The sequence below is a fragment of the Barbus barbus genome (assembly GCF_936440315.1).
Source record: "Barbus barbus genome assembly, chromosome: 21".
Classification (NCBI taxonomy): Eukaryota; Metazoa; Chordata; class Actinopteri; order Cypriniformes; family Cyprinidae; genus Barbus; species Barbus barbus.
Window position 1 is genome coordinate 2467957 of NC_136749.1, and position 21913 is coordinate 2489869.

Genomic DNA, 21913 nt, shown 5'->3' on the forward strand with positions numbered 1-21913 from the left:
TCTGGCACATACAGACTACCATGTACACATCAGCCAATATTAGACTTTTTTTTTTGTTTTTTTAATTTATCGACCATAATTTAAGCATATTGGTTGAAAACATATATTTCACATAGTCATTTCTACTATTTTTACATTTAGCTTACTTGTTCCATTATGCATTTAAACACTTGTAAATTAATAGGACTGTCAAAATAGATGAGAAACTTTTCATACTGTATAATATAATATTAGTGGTGCCTAAAACCATTGATTTTAGTGATTTGGTGTTTATTATTTAATTTAATAAAAAAAAAAAAAATTGAATGGCAGGTACTCTTAGACCGTGGTGCTACCAAGTTTTGTTGAAAAAAATTGAACAGTTTTTTCATCCAATTTCAGGTCAACTGTTCTTGTGACTAATGATTCCAGAGCTGCAGGAAATGATGTAACCCTGATGATTCACATGACTTTGTTAAATGCTCCATTTGGATTTGATTTCCAAATAAATGACCTGTAAAGAGGCTCTTTAATTCAATACGTGTGCTGGAGTGTTTTTCTTGTGAGTTCAGTTGAGTTGAGTACAGGTGCTTTTCTGTAAGAGTACTGACTGGAGTCCTGATGTGTCATTGTTTTCCGGCATGAAGATCACAGAGGATTTACTGTGGTTGGTTATGTGCTCCTCTAGTTGTAAGCAGCCCCCACCCTCCTTTATTTATGAGTAGCCTACTCCTTTCTTTTTCTTCTCCTTTTTAATCGCACTTAATTTACTGCCCTCATCAGATCTGCTTTTCCACTCATTCCTGCAGAGTTTGCATTCCTCGGCTCGGCACTCGTGAGATTTCTAGAATTCCTCTCTGTCTCTGTGTCATTGCTTGGATGAGAGCAGGAGAGCCTCACTCAGGCTCATAAAAAGCAAACGAGGGATAAGTGGCTTTTTATTCACTCAAAGCTGTTGTTTTCTCCCCTAAGTTATTCTTTAGAGTGCCTCCAGCCAATGACTTAATCATTTACTTCATAGTGACGTCACTTTTTACAGCAGTCCTGAGACATAACTGTTGTTTTCTATAACAAGGCAAATTAAATATTTTCTATCACAGCTTATGTACATTTTCACTTCTCTTTGTGTAGGTGGTGGTGGGTTTTGGTGATTCAAAATTAATATAAAAAATTAAAACTGAATTTCAGTCTTTGAAACAAACCAATAGCCAAGCTGTTTGGGCAGTTTTAGCATGTAATTTTTTTTTCTAACCTTATGTATTCATCATCCTTTGTCAAATTAGTATTTTTACTCAATATATTTAATTGGAAAAATAAGACATTTATCAATTAAATTAATTTAGTATCCACAAAATCCATTTTGTCATTATAGAAGCTGCATCTAAAGTAGCTTTTAGATGCATTTACGCTGCAATTACAGTTGCATAGATAACACTGGTTTATATAATACTGAAATTTGGGAATATCAGTTAATATTATATATTTATTTGAATGTAATTTTCCCTGTTTTTAAATAATCTGTGCCACAATCACAGACTTAGTTAAACACTAATTTAGTAAGACTGTACAATATATTGTTGTGGTGCATACATTAACTTGTAGCTTTTAAAAAATTAAAAAAAAATTTTTTTTTTTAAGAATATTTTAGAATTCTAATATAGACAATTTATCAGTAACTTGAAAATTATCAACATATTGGAATCAGCCATAGAATTTTAATATTCTTGAGACAATTTAATTATTTAGCCAATAAAAATAAAGTAAATAAAAGTACGTAAGTAAATAAATAAATATGTAAAATGGTATAAACAGATTTGGCATGACTCATTTCATTGGAACCAAGAACACAAATGTTTGACAAACATTTCACAAATTACACAAACATTTCACAAATAGCCATTATTTTCAGATTTCATTACCAATAGTATTGATGCTTTAATGAGATTATTGCTTGAATACTGATAAATGAATATAAGGAGAAGTCAGTGGGGTCGAATATTGTTTGGACCCCAACCCTCTTCACTATGGCTTACACAGAACTGTGGATATTGATTGCTCAGCAGCTCTGATGAAGAGAAAATTAGTTGCCCATGGTCCAGCAGCGCTCCAGTGGCAGCACTGTGTAATTGAATGGAGGTTTTGGCCTCCAGAGAGGACCGGAGTTAGTTATGGTTAGTGCAGTAAGGCCTGGGTTGGCTCTGCTCGAGTGTAATCATGTGGCTCAGTGATTTGCAGTCCAGGTCACGCAGACTCTAGAGCTAAAAGTGTCCCAAACGGCCACTGTCCAAGTCTTTAGGAGATGTTTTTAAGTTTTACAATTTGAAAATGAGTATGACTGATATCTCTATTTCACACCAGCAGATTAACTCGTGTTAATAACGTGCAGAATGGCAGCACACTAAGATCTTGCACTCACAGAGACACTGTGTTGATGATCGTTTAGTCAGCCCGACGCAGAAGGAAAATGTCTTTTTAATGTGAAAAAGCTTTCCTTCTTCCGTGAAACTAAAGGCTGGTCTTTTCCATACAATAAAAGTAGATGGTTTATACTCTCAAACTCCAACATGGACAGAATCGTAGAAGTACAACAAAAGCGGTCCAAGACTCAGACAATATATTCCAGTCCTTCTGAGATTCAAGTATTGGTTGTTGTTCTTCCACAGTGGATATTAATTTAGCTAATATTGTTCTTTTGGAAAATTATATTGGTTTTCATGGAATTATTGGCTCTAATGTAATGTTGTTCGTTCTTTTCCATGCATTTACAAAGAATGGAGGCTGAAACATTCACGCTTTAAAAGGGATATAAAAGCACCAAAAAGTGTCATTAAAGTAGATTTTCAGTTCATTGGTTAAAGCAGTTCACAGAATCAGTCTGAAGGAGTTGTTCACTAAACAGAGCTCCACTAACTCCATCTGACCGTGGCTCTTCATTATCTGTGAATAACAGAGTCAATTTCTCGTAAGTTTCTCAAGACTATATTTTTGTGTCTTTATTGAAGTTTGAAAGCATCTGCACACATTCATTGTAAATGCATGCATGATTATTGCTTCATTCTCATTGAAATGACCAATGGTTGAGTAAATGATGACAAACTCATTTTTGAGTTCTTTTATATAAATATCAGTTTGATGCACGTAAAATGCATACATTAGCCTTATAATACACAGCTCTTACAATGCTTCCCAGGGAAAGCAAGAACTGACAAAATGTGCATCTTGAAAGCAGTGCAAGTCACTTTGGATAAAAGCATAAAGTTATATAATGCAATTAATGTGAAGAACACACATTATATGCACAAAGTGCACACTTTTGGATTTGTGAGAGGTATGTGAGCCCAAGCACATTTCCAAACATACCTGTAGTTTCAGTTTGTTTTAAATTTGTTTAGCCTTGGCATTTATAATAATAATGTTGTTTATAATGTTTCCCACTTTAATTTGTTTGATTTATACTTTATTTTTTTCATTCCTGTTCTGTTCTGAATTTTGTTCAATTTAAAGGCTGGACACACCAAGTCAAAAAGCTGCGCTTCAACACACCGCACAGACTACAAACGACTGCAAACTAACACACGTGTTTTGCGCCTGCGTGAGAGGAATGAGCGGCCTATATCAGCAGCTATCAATAATATGTATTCGTCATTCAAATAAGAAACTGAAACAAAGATACAGGAGATAAACGCAGATATACGAAATGTAAGCAAAGCAGTGCTTGCTTACCATTTTGAATATCAGTAATGTTGATAACTTTCTTCATTTTTAAAAGCTCATGTTATGAAAATATTCACATATTAGAATGCTTGGGTAAGATCATGTAGCATTAGAACAGCCTTCCCTCTGTACCGCCTTTATTTATTTACTTGTTTTCATCACTTTCGCTTTAATTCTGGTGCACGGACTCGTTTGCTAAACTGAACAGCCAATCAGAGTTCTCACTCGCACCGACGGCCGATGTGTGGAACACACCAAACAAACTAGCCTGACAGATGCTCGCCTTGCCGCGTCCCGGCCTTAAAGTATTTGTTGTCAAAGGAGCTATATTGTAAACATTAAATTTTTTTATTAATTGATATTTGCCAATATTTTATTACCGACTTTAAGGGTTAGTTCACCCCAAAATTAAAATTAGCCTGTGTTTTACTCACCCTTAAAGGGATCCCCGGGTATTAATACATGTATAGCTTAATATAGCGTAAATGATGTCTCTTATTTAAATATGTAATAGAAAACCCATGAAAATGTATGTTATTTTAAAAAATCGACATCGTTTTTGGACTATGGGGGGGGGGGGCGCCATTACTTAGTGTGCACAGTACATTCTGCGTCGATGACGTCTCATGGTTGCACTCGGTGAGCTAATGGCGCTTATTTCTATGGTCTTTGGCTTTTTACCGCAACACAACTCAGAAAATAAAATACTGATACGATACCACATTGTGTGGTTTTGGTTGTCATTTTCAGTCAAAGGGGAACAAGAGAAGCAATGCTTTCCTAGCGATAATAGGAGGAGAAAAGCATGGGAAGATGCCTGTGGACGAATAAAACTTCATAAAAACCCGCTTCTTTTTTCTCTCCACTTTAGCCCTGATGCCTTTGAGTCTTAGTAGACCACAGCTACTGAAAGAGCTTACAAACGGCTGAGACAAGAAACGCTAGATGCCATCGTAAACATGCCGACGCTAATCATGACTCGCGGTACATTTCCCTCAATATCCGGGGCTTCTTGTGGGGAAAAATCGATGGTTCAGCATTTGGTTTAAACCTATATTATATCCATCGCCACCTGTAAGCTCTTTCAGTAGCTGTGGTCATCATATCAGTATTTTATTTTCCGAGTTGTCTATTTCGAGTTGTGTTGTGGTAAATATAGCAATAGGTAGCGCTAGTAGCTCACCGAGTGCAATCCTTTTACGTCATCAGAATAATGGCGCCCCCCATAGTTCAAAATATGCATAAAACGATGTGATTTTTTTTAAAATAGCACAAATCTTTGATGGGTTTTCTACTACATATTTCAGTGAGAGACATCATTTACGTTATATTAAGCCATACAAGTCTTAATACCAGGGGATCCCTTTAAGGCATCCTAGGTTTATGACTTTATTCTTTCAGACGAATCCAATCGGAGTTATTCCTTGCTCTTCCAGTCTTTATAATGGCATTGTGGCATGGTGTTTCTGTTCAACAGTCCAAAAGTAGTCAAATTAAGTGCGTCATCCATATTAAAACATGCCTCACATGGCTCCGGGGGTGAATAAAGGCCCCCTGTAGCAAATCGATTTGTTTTTGTAAGACAAATATCCATATTTAAAATGCTATAAACACCTTTCTTTCACTTCTGTAAACTGTGGTAGGTGGATGACGTTGGATGTATGTGTAGTGTAAGTGCCGGTGATTAGTGACAAATGCGAACATGTAGTGGAGAGAACAAAACAAAACGCATGTCACGAATTAGAAGCACAAAACGAGGATTTGTTAAGAAAAATGTCGGAAGATTTCGATATAAGCCAAGAGGAGACTGGTTTTCTTTTGGGGCAGTCGTGGCCTAATGGATAGAGAGTTGGACTTGTAACCTGAAGGTCGTGAGTTCGAGTCTCAGGTCTGAGTGAATAACCAGCACTCTCTCCACCCTCAATACCACGACTGAGGTGAGACCCTTGAGCAAGGCACCGAACCCCCGATGGCTGCCCACTGCTCCGGGTGTATGTTCAAATGCAGAGCACAAATTCCGAGTATGGGTCACCATACTTGGCCACACATCACTTCCCTTTCCCCTTTACCTAAAGTATGGAAACTTTGCTTCCTTTGCTCCTGTAAACAAACGTTGGTTTTCACGAGACTCACACATCCATGCTCTACGTCCTGCGTCATCAGCCGGAAAGACAGTCTCTTGTGAACGTGCCTACAACAGTTAGCAAAACGTTTTATATAGTTTTAAATATGGATTTTTTTTCTAAAAAAACGCATGGATTCACTACAGGAGGCCTTTATTCACCCCCGGAGCCGTGTGAGGCATGTTTTATTATGGATGCACGCGCTTTATTTGACTACTTTTGGACTGTTGAACAGAAACACCCACCCATGCCATTATAAAGCTTGGAAGAACAAGGAAACATTTTAATATAACTCTGATTGGATTTGTCTGAAAGAAGAAAGTCATAAACACCTGGGATGCCTTGAGGGTGAGTAAAACACAGGGTTATTTTCAAATTGAATTTTGGGTGAACTAACCCTTTAATTTACTAATGTGATTTATTGCCATTTTTTCGCCCTCAAAACATTGATTAGTTTTTTTGTGTGTTTGTGTTTATTTTATTAGCTTTTATTCTTTCTCAACAATGCCATTTATTTTATTTTCTTGCAATCACTTACATTGATCACATCAGAAATAAAGGTCAAGTTTCAATGTGTGTGTGTTTTAAACATTAATTGACCAACTAAATATAGGGCTGAAAAATAATGCAGCAAGGACTTAACCTGTTTATTGACATGACTTGAGCATTCTGCCTGAAGCGGTTTGTTTTTCCTTGTGCTTCTGGTTTCCCTTCCTTCAGCTCTTAAGTGTGAGAAACTGAAGGTGTTTATGGTGTGTTTTTGATCTTTCTGTTGCTCTAGGGTTGGTGGCCTGTTTTAAGGGATAAAGCCAGGTCACGTCAGGCCTTCCTGAGTTGGCAGAATTGTGTTTAATTGGGCTTTCTGGCTTGCTTGGAGCTATTTTGGTCTGAGGTCTCCCCTGGCGTCCCGGCTTCATGTTGGGCAGCCCTGTGCAAGGGCAATGCCGCTTTGATATGCGTGTGCATGAATTACGCTCCAGCCTTCCGTTTCCCATGCATATTAATAACGCTAAAAGCGTTAAAGCGCTGATTAGGAATTCAGGCTGCACTTGAAGAGCATTCATCATGGAGGTCACATGGTGTTTGTGACTTATGTCCATGTGGTTGCCTCCGATTAAAGGTTCACAAGCCATTTTAAAAAATAACAATGTCTATATTGTGGGCAGGATGTGTAAATGTTCTCTTCCTGTAATGTCTTAACAGACTAGATATTTGGTTAGGCAGTTTGCGGGCTGCTATTTTCTTCCCGCTTTTGCCATTTATAGAACAAGTGCAGCTAAAGACTAGTGGCAGGACTAATCAACTAGTCTCCTGCTTTCTCACTGGAACCCATTGACCTCAAACGCAGTGATTGTCCAGCAGGACCCCTGGCACAGTGCAGGCCTCATTATGCAGGGTGTGTATGGGAACGGCAGTAAACATGACATTTCCCTCCAGCGAGCGGCCCGTCCTAATCACAGCCCTGCTGCACAATATGCAGTAAAGGAGCCGCCACCGTCGCCACCGCGGACACTGAGACCAGGGCAGAGAGGACGTTAACCCCTCATTCTCCGTCTATAAGTGTAGCTGTCCTTTATTGTGCAAAAAGCACAATATTGCATACAGTCTTGGGGAAAGTTACTTTGAAAAGTCATGCATTTACAATATTGCGTTATGCCATAAAGTAACTAATTGCATTACTTTTTATGGTAAGTAATGTAACATTACTGTTACTATGTTTTTGTCACCTGGGCTGGGCTTGCTTATTTGTTTTTTAATAACAAAAAACCTAAAAGTTATATTTTTGGCAAAGTCAAGGGCCTTTCACACCATATGTGACCCTGGACCACAAAACCAGTCTTAAGTAGTACGGGTATATTTGTAGCAATAGCCAGAAATACATTGTATGGGTCAAAATAACATTTTTCTTTTATGCCAAAAATCATTAGGATATTAAGTAAATATATTGTGTAAATTTCCTACCATAAATATATCAAAACTTCATTTTTGATTAGTAATATGCATTGCTAAGAACTTCATTTGGACAAATTTAAAGGCCGATCCTAACAAACCATACATCAATGGGAAGCTTATTTATTCAGATTTCAGATGATGTATAAATCTCAATTTTGAAAAATTGATTCTTAAAACTGGTTTTGTGGTCCAAGGTCACACATGTGAAATGAATAATCCTCAGGCTGAAGGAAGGGCCTCTGCACCTCGCTCCCAATTTCTCTCAAAATGACAGGAGAGGTATCAGTGAATACATGGGAAAACAAAGTAACTTGCATTACTTATTTGAAAAAATAACACTGATATTTCATTGTAAATTTAAAAGTGATGCATTACTTTACTAGTTACTTGAAAAAGTAATCTGATTGCATAACTCGTGTTACTTGTAAAGCGTTACCCCCAACAATGATTGCATTCATTTATTAAACAGATAGTTGAGACTCTAAAATCTGATGGGTGGGCCATTTTAAAATAGCTGTTGACAAATCTAGGTCCTTATGCAGTGCAGAAAATAGATGTATCTTGATATGGACTGGTGTTTGTGATTTATTAAAGCATAATGCATTTTAGCATCATAAAATACTCACAGAAACTCAAAGGTCTTCACTACAGCCTGTCAATGTGAAAGTTTGGTGTAACTTGAAGCAGTTGTAACATTATTGTACAGCAGAATGTAGCTACTACTTAAAGTAATAATAAAATTAAAACATTATTTAATGGAATATCTCAGCATGTTTCATCCTTTTTAATTTTAATATTAAACCTCTGTTGTGCAGCAAAAGAATAAAAGGATTAATTACATTTTCATTTGATTATAACAATATAAACAACATAGTGGGTGGTGATGGCGCAGTGGATAAGACACATGCCTTTGGTGTGAGAGACCCGGGTTCGAATCCACTGTGAGACACCAATGTGTCCCTGAGCAAGACACTTAACCCCTAGTTGCTCCAGAGGCGTGCGACCTCTGACATATATAGCAATTGTAAGTCGCTTTGGATAAAAGCTTCAGCTAAATGAATAAATGTAAATGTATAAGGCCACAAATTTAAATATTTGACAAGTATTAAAATATTAATATGAAAAAATGAATGCAGCATTTATTCCACCCCTAGCATTTAATCAACTTGTAATTTTCAGTTTTCTCTTTAATTTTTATCTAAACTTAATGTTTGTTTGTGTGTGTGTTTGTCACTTTTAGTATTATTTTTTAAATTGTTGTGTAATTTTCATTAGTTTTATTGTATTTTAGTACTATAACTTAATGAAAATGAGACATGTTGCCTTGCCATCTAGTTGAATAGTTGAATGTTTTTTAATGTTTATTTTATTTCAAGCAACAGAAATGTTTATGGTTTTAGTTAACTATAATAACCGTGGACACATGATGGAAGTAAAATGTGCTGTGAATGTCGTCTCATGTTGACTTTTATTATATGATAGAAAAAAGTGACAGAATACAGTAAGAGTGTATACATTGTCTCTAATGGTAAATCTTCAGTGTGAACTGTAATGTCTTTTCTAGACCGTGTTTAATGTCAGAAGATTCTCTGATCTTTTTGTAGCTGTGTGATATCCTTCAGATATTTCATCATTATGATGCCTTTTGTGGTAAGAGAGCTCTGTTACGGCAAGGCTTTGACATAAAGACCTCAGACGCTGTGTGTAATTTTTTTCTCCCTGAGTAACGTGTAATTATTTTGAGCTATTGTATGGCTGTTGTGCAACCTCCTATAGTTGAGGCCGTGTTGCTGTCGCTGCGGTCATTTTACATTATGGAGGCAATTTAGGAGACTAAGATGATGAAAGGGACTGCTAAAGCAACGGTTGCCAACTTGTTTTGCTTTAGGACCCAGAAAAATCTTGGGCATCCAAATACGATACCAGAACTGTTTGTCATGTTCACAAAATAAAAAACATGATTTTTTTTTAGGACTGCCATGAGCTGTAAAGCCCCAACAATACAAAAAACTATGAGCGTGACTCTTGCAGAGGAGTAGTTCACACAAAAATAAAACTTTACTGAACATTTACTCACTCTCAGGCCATCCAAGGTGTAGATGAGTTTTTCTTCATCAGATTTGGAGAAATGCGTCTCAACAATGGATGCTCTGCAGTGAATGGGTGCCGTCAGAATGAGAGTCCAAACAGCTGATAAAAACATCACAATAATCCACACCACTCCAGTCCATCAGTTAACATCTGGAGAAGACAAAAGCTGCATGTTTGTAAAAAACAAATCCACCATTAATGCATTTAATAACTTTAAACTGTTGCTTCTGTTAAACATGAGTCCGTAATCCATAATATTTCTTTCTCCAGTGAAGAAATTCCTGTCTGAATCAGGAGAGAAATATGCACATTGTTTCCAAGCAAAAACAAATATGAGACAACAGGAGATGCACTTTTCACTAAAGGAAGCATTATTATGGATTATGGATTAACAAAAAGTAAAAAAAAATACTTTAGTCAGACGTTAAAAACTAGTGGTGGAGTGGTGGATTTATTTGTTTTTATCAGCTGTTTGGACTCTCATTCTGACGGCACCCATTCACTGCAGAGCATCCATTGCTGAGACACTGATGCAGAGACACATTTCTACAAACCTGATGAAGAAACACACTCATCTACACCTTGGATATTCAGAAGGTGAGGACATTACCAGCTAATTTTCATTATTGTGTTAACTGTACATTTAAAGTTGCATTTAAGTATGTCCTGTTTAAAGAGAAAGTCTGAGCGTCCTGGAAAAGACTGCTCTCTGTATTCATCATGCGTCGTGTCTCGGGTCGGGCAGTGTTTATAATGGGTGCATTGACCTGCTGGTTTTGAGAGGTCAGCTGTAAATAAGCAGTTAGGTGACAGCGCTGACCACTAGCTTGGTCATTTTTAGAAGGACAGAGTTCTGGATCCGAGAGGCAATGAGAAACATTCATCTCTCTGGGATACATACGTACAGCACATTGGACAATAAAATCGTCATCTGCGCCGCAGGCCGTAGTTAATGTCAACACATTAGCTTCTCATTAAGTTGTCTCTTCAGTTCAAGAAGACAAGACACGTGTTTTAAAATGCCACTGGAACCTCATAAAGACAAAATTGGATGACTTCATTTTGGACCTGTGTTTGTACTCTTAGTTTTTCTTCCTTGAGTTGTTTTTTCCTGGTCAGTTGAAGGCTGTTTTGACAGACAGGGTGTGTGAGAGAGCAGGGACTTGGGTTTGGCAGTGGGATACTAAAGGGTGTTTTGTGCAGCTAACAAGACAAGCCAACACATGCATTACTGTTCAAAAGTTCGGGGTTAATTCATACTTAATACTTTGCATTAAATTGACCAAAAGTGACAGCAAAGACATTTATTTTGTTACGAACGAATTCTGTCTCAAAGTTTTTGTTCATTAAAAGGGACCTATAATGCAAAAATCACTTTTATAAGGTGTTTGAACACAGTTGTGTGGTTGCAGTGTGTGAAAACATCCAGCCTATAATGGTAAAAATCCACCAACTCATTTATTTATAATCTAAAAAAAATCATAAACAGTCTCTCAGAACGAGCTGTTTCAGATTTTCCAAAATGCCCTTCTGAAAGAGCTTCTTGGCACTCCGTAAGGCTAATGATGCTAAAGCTACCATCGTCTCTGCCTGTTTTCACTGGTGCTGTCTTAGGAATGAGGTGCTTAAAAGTTGCACACGAAAGCAATACTAGTTTGTTGAAACTCTTATGAAGTTTGTGATAGCATGCCATGCACCATGAGACCAGCTATGTTGTTATTTTCATCGCGCCGTGCTCCCTCTCTGTGTAATTCATAAGTGCAAACTTATTATGCACAGTACAATCAGATGACTGACTTTGAAACAGTAGTTTTCTGTAAAGATAACAGGCTTGTACTAATCGTGGAATGTTTATTTGCAAAGGCTAGTGCTGCTAATCTAGAGCTTGAGCTCTTGAAGCTCCGCCCTCTTCTCCGGGAGCAACAGCTCATTTGCATTAAAGCAACATACTCAAATACAGAGCGTTTTGGCTCACACCCTAAAAGTGGCAATTTTAACAAGCTATAAAAAATACTGTCAGGTATTTTGAGCTAAAACTTCACATATACGCTCTGGGGACTTATTTTACATCTTGTATAATGGGGCAGAATAGGAATACTGAAAAAATAAAAATAGCATGTTTTCATAAAAATATTGGGCAGCACAACTGTTTCCAACATTGATAATAATCAGATATGTTTCTTGAGCAGTAAATCAGTATATTAGAATGATTTCTGAAGATCATGTGACCCTGAAGACTGGAGTAATGATGCTGAAAATACAGCTGCAGATCACAGAAATACATTACAGTTTAACAGATAATTGCACATAAATCAGCTCTTTTAAATTGTAATACTATTTCAGAATATTACTGTATTTTTGGTGATAATGAGTCTTCTTTCAAAAGCATTAAAAATCTTACTGACGTCAAACACTCATATTTTCTAAACGACCTAATGAAGTAAAAGTGTTGTGTGGCTGTTATTTGGTGTCTGTTTGCTCTGAGGCATCTACAGCGGCCCTGAGAAGTGTTTGCAGACTTGCGTCACAAATAAATGGCTCACGACACACTGTTGTCGTATTATTTTACTTGTTTTACTATTATATAAGTCCACTTATTATTTCAGTTGTTTGAATCAACACCCACTGCTGTGATTGGCTAATATCACTGCAGTAGGAAAAGCGCCTCTGGCATGACGCATGAAGAGCTGTCTCTCGGTGATATTATTCAACCTCATAGCATCCATTAATGCAGTCATTTGTCATTAGCGTTTCCAGTACGTCTCAGGGGCATTTCTGGAAAACCACCAGGCGTTTCTCCAGCCGGTCATTGACTCTCACTCCAGGGAAGTCACATTCTGTCCCGGGATACAGTAATAACAGTCGGTTGTTTGTGTCTGAACTATCTGCGGTATGTGCTGTGCCTCTTCAGGATTTTCCTTGACGCTCTGTTAACTCGGCTGATGACCGGGTTGATGGGGTTAGGTAGTGCCACATCACTTTGACCGGACTCATTTAACTCAGTGGCCAGTGTATATGAAGCTAAATTTCCTCTTGTGCTGCCTGGTGAACTTTCATTGTGGATGCTGACCTTTTTACCTTCTTGACCTTATTTTGTCAAAATAACAGTTGGCGGTTTGAGATCTGCCAGCATCCAATCCAACGTAACAAGAAAGTTAACTCGATAGCAAGAGTCTCCTTCCCAAAACATCAAATTAAAATCCTGCTTTAATATACCGTATGCATGCATGTAATAATAAGTAACATGAGTCTTGTTGGTTAAACTGGATTTCATGACGTACACATGCTATTCTAAGACTAAAATGATTGTACAACTTTTTCATGAACTGAAGGTTAATAAGTATCTTAAACCAAACAAAAACATTAATAAATATAATTGTTTCTTCATTTATCACATATGGTCTGAGTTTAAAAATCATTTTACCAAAGTCATTTATTTGAATATTATTTATATACTTTACAGTTTTTGTTAATATTTTGAATTGACTTGTGTTTATTTTCAGTTTAATTTTTTATTAATTTTGTGTTTTTGTCATTTAAAAAAAAAATAATGCTGTTTAGGTTTAATTTATTTTTGTTTTAGTTCAGTTTAGTTTCAGTACACTCTAAAACAAAAAAACGGTGCTATATAGCACTAAAAGTGGTTCTTTGGCTCATAGGGGAAGTAGAACCATATGTAGAACCATATATTACGTTGTATTTCTTCAACAAAAATGGTGCTAAACAGCACCAACAGTGGTTCTTTGGCTCGTAAAGAACCTTTAAAGGGGTTTAACAGGTTCTTTGTACGGCAGTGGTGCTATATAGCACCTTAATCACCACAAATAACCACTGAAGAACCGCTGAAGAACCATACAGGAGCTTAACGGGTTCTTTGTACGGCAGTACTTAATCACCCCAAAGAACCACTGAAGAACCATACAGGAGCTTAACAGGTTCTGTATGGTAGCGGTGCTATATAGCTCCTCATTCATGCTAAAGAACTGGTGAAGAACCACTGAAGCACCAAGATTCGGTGCTATACAGCACTAAAAGTGGTTCTTTGGTTCATAGGGGAACCACTTTTGGTGCTGTATAGTGGTTCTTTGGTTCATAGGGGAACCACTTTTGGTGCTGTATAGTGGTTCTTTGGTTCATAGGGGAACCACTTTTGGTGCTGTATAGTGGTTCTTTGGGGTGATTTAAGGTGCTATATAGCACCACTGCCGTACAAAGAACCTGTTAAGGTTTTAAATGTTCTTTACGAGCCAAAGAACCACTGTTGGTGCTGTTTAGCACCATTTTTGTTGAAGAAATACAATGTAATATATGGTTCTACATGGCACCATTTGACAAAGGTGCTGTATAGCACCTTTAAATATATGGTGCTATATAGCACTAAAAGTGGTTGCCCTATGATTTCGAACCGCTTTTAGTGCTATATAGCACCATTTATAAAAAAAAAAAAAAAAAAAAAAGTGTATTATTCAGTATCTTTTTAGTATTTTAATAAAATACATTTTAAAATATAGTACAATAGAAAAGTTTCTACTGCATTATTAATCAAATAGTGCAGCCTTGGTGAACAGAAGAGACTTCTTTCAAAAACAAAACAAATTGTACTGACTCCAAACATTGAATGCTAGTTTATTTCAAGGTTTGAAAGATTCTTGTATATAAACACAGAATCTGAAGTGGGGACAGATTGAGATTTACAGCACAACACAATTATCTCCATCAGCATTGCTGCAAAAGGCCCTATTGTAAGGATTATTATATATTGTACTATTCTGGTCAGTTTTCTCTTTCGGGTCAAATACTCGCATGACAGAGCCACAGTTTGAAGAATCGTGCTGAGCAAGATCGTTAAACCGTCGACATGTTTATATCTAGCTACCTGAATAACATCTGGTTTAAGAGCACACAGGCATTTGATCACCCCCTCGAGTACTGAGATTTGTTACTGCCACACTAATGCAAGTTAAATATGTTCATCAGACAGATCACCTGCTGTGTGTTGGCCAAATGTTGTGCGTTAATATACTTCAGTCAAATATGTTCATGGTCTGAAGATGTCTGAATCTAGTCACTTGAAAGACATTTATATTTCAATCAGACAGACCTGGTTAATAACAGTGAAACGTGGGACAGCCGTAGGAAAATGCCTCCGGTCACACCCCTGCATACTTGCTCTCTTATCGAAATCTCACACCCTTGTTAGCACACAGTCTCCAGATTCTGCCGCTGTACCCGTCTCCGTCCGCTGGCATCAGAAGCAGCTTCAGCGACTCCCGAGTTTGACATATCACCAACTTGGTTATGAGGTGTGGAATTATTATTAAATCATTCATTACTCTTCCTTTAACTGCCAAGTCCAAAGTAACCACAGGCAGCGTTTTACTCAACACTCAAATACAGGTTCCAAAGAGTTTTTTCTTTGGCAAATTAACCCTTTTTTTCTTAATTAGAAGAACAGTTAAAAACAATTTATAGAACCTTTTTTCACTATAAATAATCTTTTGTGGATTGGACTCCATTGATGTTAAAAGTTATTCAAAGAACCAATAATGCAACCTTTGGTTTACCAGACATTTACCCACTCAACCACACCTACCCAAAGATGTTAGACTGGCAGTGCCGGTCTAATGGCGGTTCCGCTGCAGTTTAGTAGTGGGCGCGATTATTCACATGTCATTATAGTTGCGCCTCCCATATTGCCGTGACTCATGAAAAACTCCATCAAGCTCTCGCTGGATCCGCTCCTCGGCTATCAACGAGAGGAATGTCTGTACTTCCTCAACAGACCACAAAACCATTTTTTTGGTTGTTAAAAAAAGGTGCACTCGTTCAAAACAGTTGCGTGCGATCATTCGCTGGCTGTGCGGATTTAAATCTAGCGGGTCTGTTGTGCCTCGTCACAAGTTCGATGATTCTCTCCGGCCAATCAGTGATCAGCAGAGTTTACACATCACGCTTTGGTCTTCAAACGATTAATCCAAAATAAAAGTTTGTTTACATAATGTATGTGTGTGTACTGTGTATATTTATTATCTATATATAAAGACACACGCATATATACTGTATATTTAAAATATTAAAATATTTACGTGTATATATTTATATTCTCTGAGGTCCACTGATAATGTTATTAAGATGTTTACATCAAAAACATAACTTTGAAGTAATAAGCTATTTTCTGCCCTGTTTTCAACCCCCCTCATCAGATCGCTCTGTTTGAAAGGGCGTGGAGGATTGTAGAAGTAAACGCCCACTGTTGTGATCTAGTTCATCCACTCTTTCCTAACACTGGGATCAGAAGGAAAGCAATGCAAACACAATTTTTCCACAACTTTGCACTGCACAGCATCTTGTTGTCTTCAGAGCATCGTTATCATTTGGTTTCTGCATAGCCTCTCTTGTGATCACTACATGTGTGAATCAGTGGGCGGGGCTAAACAGGCGGCACTGTAGAAGCAGGCGTTGATCTTCTTCTGCAGAGGTGGTGCTTATTCACTCTATTACATCATAGAGTAGAATTCATTTTTGGCAGACTTCCTTCAATATAAGCTGTTTTAGACTGTCAAAAGGTCAAGGAAATTTTGGTTTCTCCATTCATGATCCCTTTAAAGTTCTCCCTGCATCTTTTCCACTTTTCAAAACACTCTGGTGGGGGCTGAGTCACCTGATTTTCAAAAAACGTCTGGCTGGAGACTGTATATTACAACAGTCATGTTACTTGATTTAACTGATATGGATGTAACATAGGAAGGTTGACAGCGCATAGCTTTAAATGGAAGAAATGGAACGTGACGGTGTTTTCATAACCTAGTAATTGCACAGCCGTAGTAATTAAATCATCTTTGAGAGCAAGAGGGCCCCCTGGTGTTTTGGGGCCCTACGCAACTTTCATGTTTTGCATATAGGGAGGATCATGAAATGGCAAAAGTCCTTTTTATCTCAATAAAATTTGAGGCTTTTATATAAATACTCAGATTACAGAACAAACCGTGATCTTTCTGCAGGAAAGTCCAGTTATTATGTGCTGTTCTGCACCTGTTTTTCTCCTTTGAAGAGCTGACTTTGCAGCAAGATCTGTCAGTTTCATATCTCATAGAGTCTGATGTTTTGTTAGTGCTCTGCAGCTGTGACCTGATGTTTATTTTGATCAGGCTAACAGAAAGACTGTTTAACTTGAGTCAAAATGACCATTGACAGTGAAGTATGAACTTCAAACAAAATTCATAATCAGCAGCAAATGTTGTTTTCAGTCTGCACTAATTAATAAATGCAGTGGCCACGTGTTCAAATACATGAGCTGCGGTGCTCATGTGGACAATAGGTGTCCACGTGTACACTCTTTAAAATAAAGGTGCTTCACGATGCCATAGAAGAACCTTTTTTGACTAAATGGTTCCATAAAGAACATCTTTAAGAGATGGTTCTTTAAAGAACCTTTGACTGAATGGTTCTTTGTGGAACCAAAAATGGTTCCTCTATGGCATCGCTGTGAAGAACCTTTTAAGCACCTTTATTTTTAAGAGAGTGTATGCACTAATTTCATAAAAAATCAGCTTGTATGAATCCTAAAAAAATTGATTTACATTTGTTTGTAAATGCATTTTTGTATTTTGAAGAAATGTTTACTAAATATTCAGTTTCATTCAATGGCAAGTTCATAAGATGTCAATAAACACATGCATATTGGTAAGAAGGTATTTTTGAATCTGACTGAGAAGATTCAGGCATTTGCATACTTAGTTTTTTCCTTTTGATCAAATTATTTTAGGTCTACATCGTCCCTTTCTATACAATATAAATTTAATTTGGATGGATCTCAATTTGAAAATTTGAGGTCTTTGGATTAAGGCTTTTCAATCTGATTTAACTATTAATTTAAACTATTAGTCAGCAGATTATTTGGTTTCACTTTATTTTGATGGTCCCTTTAACTCATTCTGTTCACTATAAGTAACGTTGCACCTACATATATACTAACTCTCATTAGTGTTAGTACAGTATAAGTAGACTGGTAGGGTTAGGGTTAGAATAAGTTAACAGATACTTGCAAAGTTACTTATAGTCAGTAGATTATCTGTTGGGAGACTATCACTATAAAGAGTTAGCAGATTTTAATCAGAGAGCCTACTAATACTCTACTGAGAGTACAAAGTTACTTATTGTCAACTGAATGTTCAAAAGGGACCATCAAAGTAAAGTTTTACCGATTATTTTGGTGTATGTAAACGTAGCTAATCTGATCTAATGTTTTTGTGTTCTTTGTTTGAACGTCATGGTTTGACTCTCTAAAGACCTCACCTTTGGTTAATTGGGTCTAGAAATGTCCTGAGACAGGATAGGATCAAACTACAGTTGCTTAAACTGTAAGAAACTGATGTTTCATGAATTTGTGTGCTTTACTTTACATACTTCTCAGAAATGGCCTTTATTTACTTCTCAGGAATATACTTAATGACATTTTCATAAAAAATTCTAGGGGTGCCAATGATTGTGTCCAACGTGTATTTGAGAAAACATTTATTTCATAATGATACCCCCCCCCATTTTAAATTCTTATTATTCCATGAAATGTTAGATTTTTGTGAATTTTTTAAATAAAAGATTAAAAGGATTAACAATGCAGACTCATTTTCACAGCCGCCTTTGATCATATTTACCAAGGGTGCCAATATTTTTGGCCATGACTGTACCTATAAGTTCACTTCTAGTATAGTTGCAGTACAAACTAAATACATAGAGTAAACTAATTGTGTACTAATTGTGTAAGTTTACTACTGTTATACTTAAAGTATACTTTTATATACTAGAAAGTGGGCCAATATAGTCCTAAGGAGTATTGAAATAGTACACTTACAAGTATATTACTAGTACACTGATATTTGTATACTTACTACATAAAGTATACTTAAAACTATACTTAATAAAATAAACTTGTAGTAGTATACTACTTTTTGGTAAGGGCAGCCCAATTCAGCCTGTTTGGTATGGCGTGAAATATTTAGGGGTGTAAAAATGCAAAGTTTTGATTAAACTCATATTTAGTTTTTGGTTTCAGGGGCTGGAATTCAGAGCCAGAATTATAATGTTACATAATAAAGATAAAATATTGAGGCTTGTGCATGTTTCCATGTCTCTTTTTGATTAAAAATAGACTTACTAACAGCTCCTGTTCTCTCTCTTCCAGTCCGTGTTGAAGACGGGTCGGCTGCTCATCAGTCATGAGGCTCCAGTGACCGGAGGATTCGCAGCGGAGATCAGCTCTACGGTTCAGGTGAGAATCAGATGGGAAATCAAGACTCTTGTGGATGTCATGCCTTACAGATGGAGCAGGATGCAGAAGTGTTTCATTACTGTTCATTTTCTGCTTTTTGACACTATAACCAAATAATCTTTGGACTTTAAGAATAAAAATTGTGGATTTTATTGGTAGACCTGTGGCTAGTTGCATAAACTTAGCTCTGTGTGTTCTTGTACTGCGTCATCAACCTTCAAAACTCAGTACTCATGAACGCTAGTACAGACATATGAAAATCTCTGCAAGTGTGCTTGATATCAAGGATGCATCAAATGAGGAATGTTGTATTTTTAATGTGCTCGGACGGTCAGTTGAGCAACAAGATTACAGCGCATCTCAGTTCTCACAAAGATTCGTTTTGTGTCCTTTTGTCCTTCCAAGTTTTTGTTTCTCCAGGTAAAAGGCCGGTCTTCAAAACAACGCAAGTCCTTTCTTTGATTCAGAAGCCGACTGTCTTAAGAACCAGTCTGACCAACTAGTAGTTAGTCAAGGGGCAGTCTGCCTTATTTTTTGGATTCAAATTGAGTCAAAGTATTTCAAGAAACATTTCTTAATATTATCGATGCTGAAAACAGTTATAGTTTTGCAGAAATGTTTTTTTAAGGATTCTTTGATGAACTGAAAGTTGAAAAGAACAGCATTCATTTAAAATAGAAATCTATTATAGATGGATGGATGTCTTTATTTTCACTGTTGATCAATTTAATGCATCCTTGCTGAGTTCAAGTACATGCTGACCGCAAGCTTTTGATCAGTCGTGTTCACATTCATGAGTGTCTCGGGCCTCTGCGAACTCATGCTGATGGTGGAAATTTTCTCAAGAGATTGGTCCATGCATAGATGCAGGGCTGGCCTTTAAGCACAAACATCAGTCACGTTTCCATAGACGTCAGAGTTTGTTAAAGCACCTGTGAGCGGGGTGGACACACTGGGCGCTGGTGAGTCAGCCGGATGTGCTCAGATAATGGCACTGAACAGAAAAGATGCTAAAAAAGGCTTTTAGCCTGAGCTGTGGTCAAGCTACTGACGTCTGCGATAACGGCGGCTAACGTATCTGCCCTTCACCTAAACACCCAGGACCCAACGTAAAGCACATGCCATTTCTGCAGTCTAGTGTTGTCACGATACCAATATTTCAGTTGTTGTTACCAATATCAGTAAGATTTCACAGTTAGTTCCAGTACCATAGCAAAAACTACTGTAACTATTTAATTTGAATGTTTTTAAGTAACTATTTTAAAAATCACAATATTACATAAATGACATTAGTTAATTATTAATAATCAAGCATATAGCCTATCTGCCGCTGTGAACAGAACTCTGACAGTGTTTCCTGCACTGTTATCCAGCTTGAAATAATAGCTCAAATAAACCGCAAGTTACTTTCCACAAGACAAATTCTGAAAAACAACAACTGTTCTGTTGTATTTAAAAGGTTAGTCCAGCTAAAAATTTAAATACTGTCAACAATTACAGTATGTTCCCGAATCCAAGTCTTTTTTTTCCATAAGCATACCATATAATGAAATTAAATAAGGTTTCATTTTACATGGATATTGGGAGAGGAGTGAAGTACAGGCTTGCATAATAAATAATAGTTCAGCAAACAAACATTACATTGTGAATATGGAAACATTTTAATCCACATGAGCGCTACATGAACTCATAAATTTGGTCTTGATGTCAGCTTTTCAGCTGTACAATACCATTATCTCATCATATTTATTAATGTATTTATTCATTTTCAGGGGATTTAGGCCAAAAATCATTAGGATATTAAGTAAAGATCGTGTTCCACGAAGATATTTTATAAATGTCCTACTGTAAATATATTAAAACTTAATTTTTTATTAGTAATATGCATTGCTAAGAACTTCATTTGAACAACTTTAAAGGAGATTTTTGTCAATATTTAGATTTTTTTGCACCCTCAGATTCCAGATTTATAAATAGTTGTATCTCAGCCAAATATTGCCCTTGTCCTAACAAACCATACATCAATGGAAAGCTTGATTATTCACATATAGTGAAGTAGGAAAAATGCTGTAGATCAAAAATAGTTTTTAATTATGTGTTTTTTGAATTTGGAAAATAGGTGTTAATAACAGTCAGTGCAGTGGTCAGTTGTTGGTCTGTGTGTTCCTACAGAAGTGTTTTATCTTGTGGCTTTCAGTTTGTATCTCTCCTCACATTTAACTATAACACAGTTTAAGGTAAGACATCAAGTTCATTTGTGTACTGAATTTCACACATGCTGGAAGTTGCATTTTCACTTGTTTAGGCTTGATGTTTAGAATGAATGGCACTAATTTATTTTGTACTTCTGTTTTGTTCTATTTTTGTTCTGTATAACTTTTAATTTGAAAGGTTCTTGTGGAGTGAGGGAAAATAAAATAGTGTTTATAATATTTGTAAACATTTCCAGTATTTTACATTATTTCTGAATGTAATAATAAAATTGAATCATAATATAATAATAAATAATAATATTTTTTTGTTTGACCATCTTCAAAAATGGTGCAACTTATTTTCTGGAGAATCCCATCAGATTGATACAACTTTTTTTTATCTATACTTTGCAATATTAATGGAATTTTTAGATTTATCCCTCACTTCATCTGCCATCTTGGATGATTATTTCACTGAGGTTTTTTTACAGTTTTAAGGGATTATTTGCAAAAGATACACATGGTGCTGCCTTAGTAATGTTTAATTTTACTTTTTTATTTTTTTTTACAATACAAAATTATTGCATTTTACA

The 21913-nt window shown here is 36.5% G+C and overlaps 1 protein-coding gene across 1 annotated transcript in view; it reads left to right on the forward strand.

Moving 5' to 3' along the window:
• LOC306887421 (2-oxoisovalerate dehydrogenase subunit beta, mitochondrial-like) overlaps positions 1 to 21913 on the forward strand; it is a 69091-nt gene that overhangs the window by 39317 nt on the left and 7861 nt on the right. Inside the window, exon 9 of the mRNA XM_079445119.1 lies at positions 19042 to 19128. Coding sequence (XP_079301245.1) covers positions 19042 to 19128 — 87 coding nt within the window. The remainder of the gene's footprint in view (positions 1 to 19041; positions 19129 to 21913) is intronic.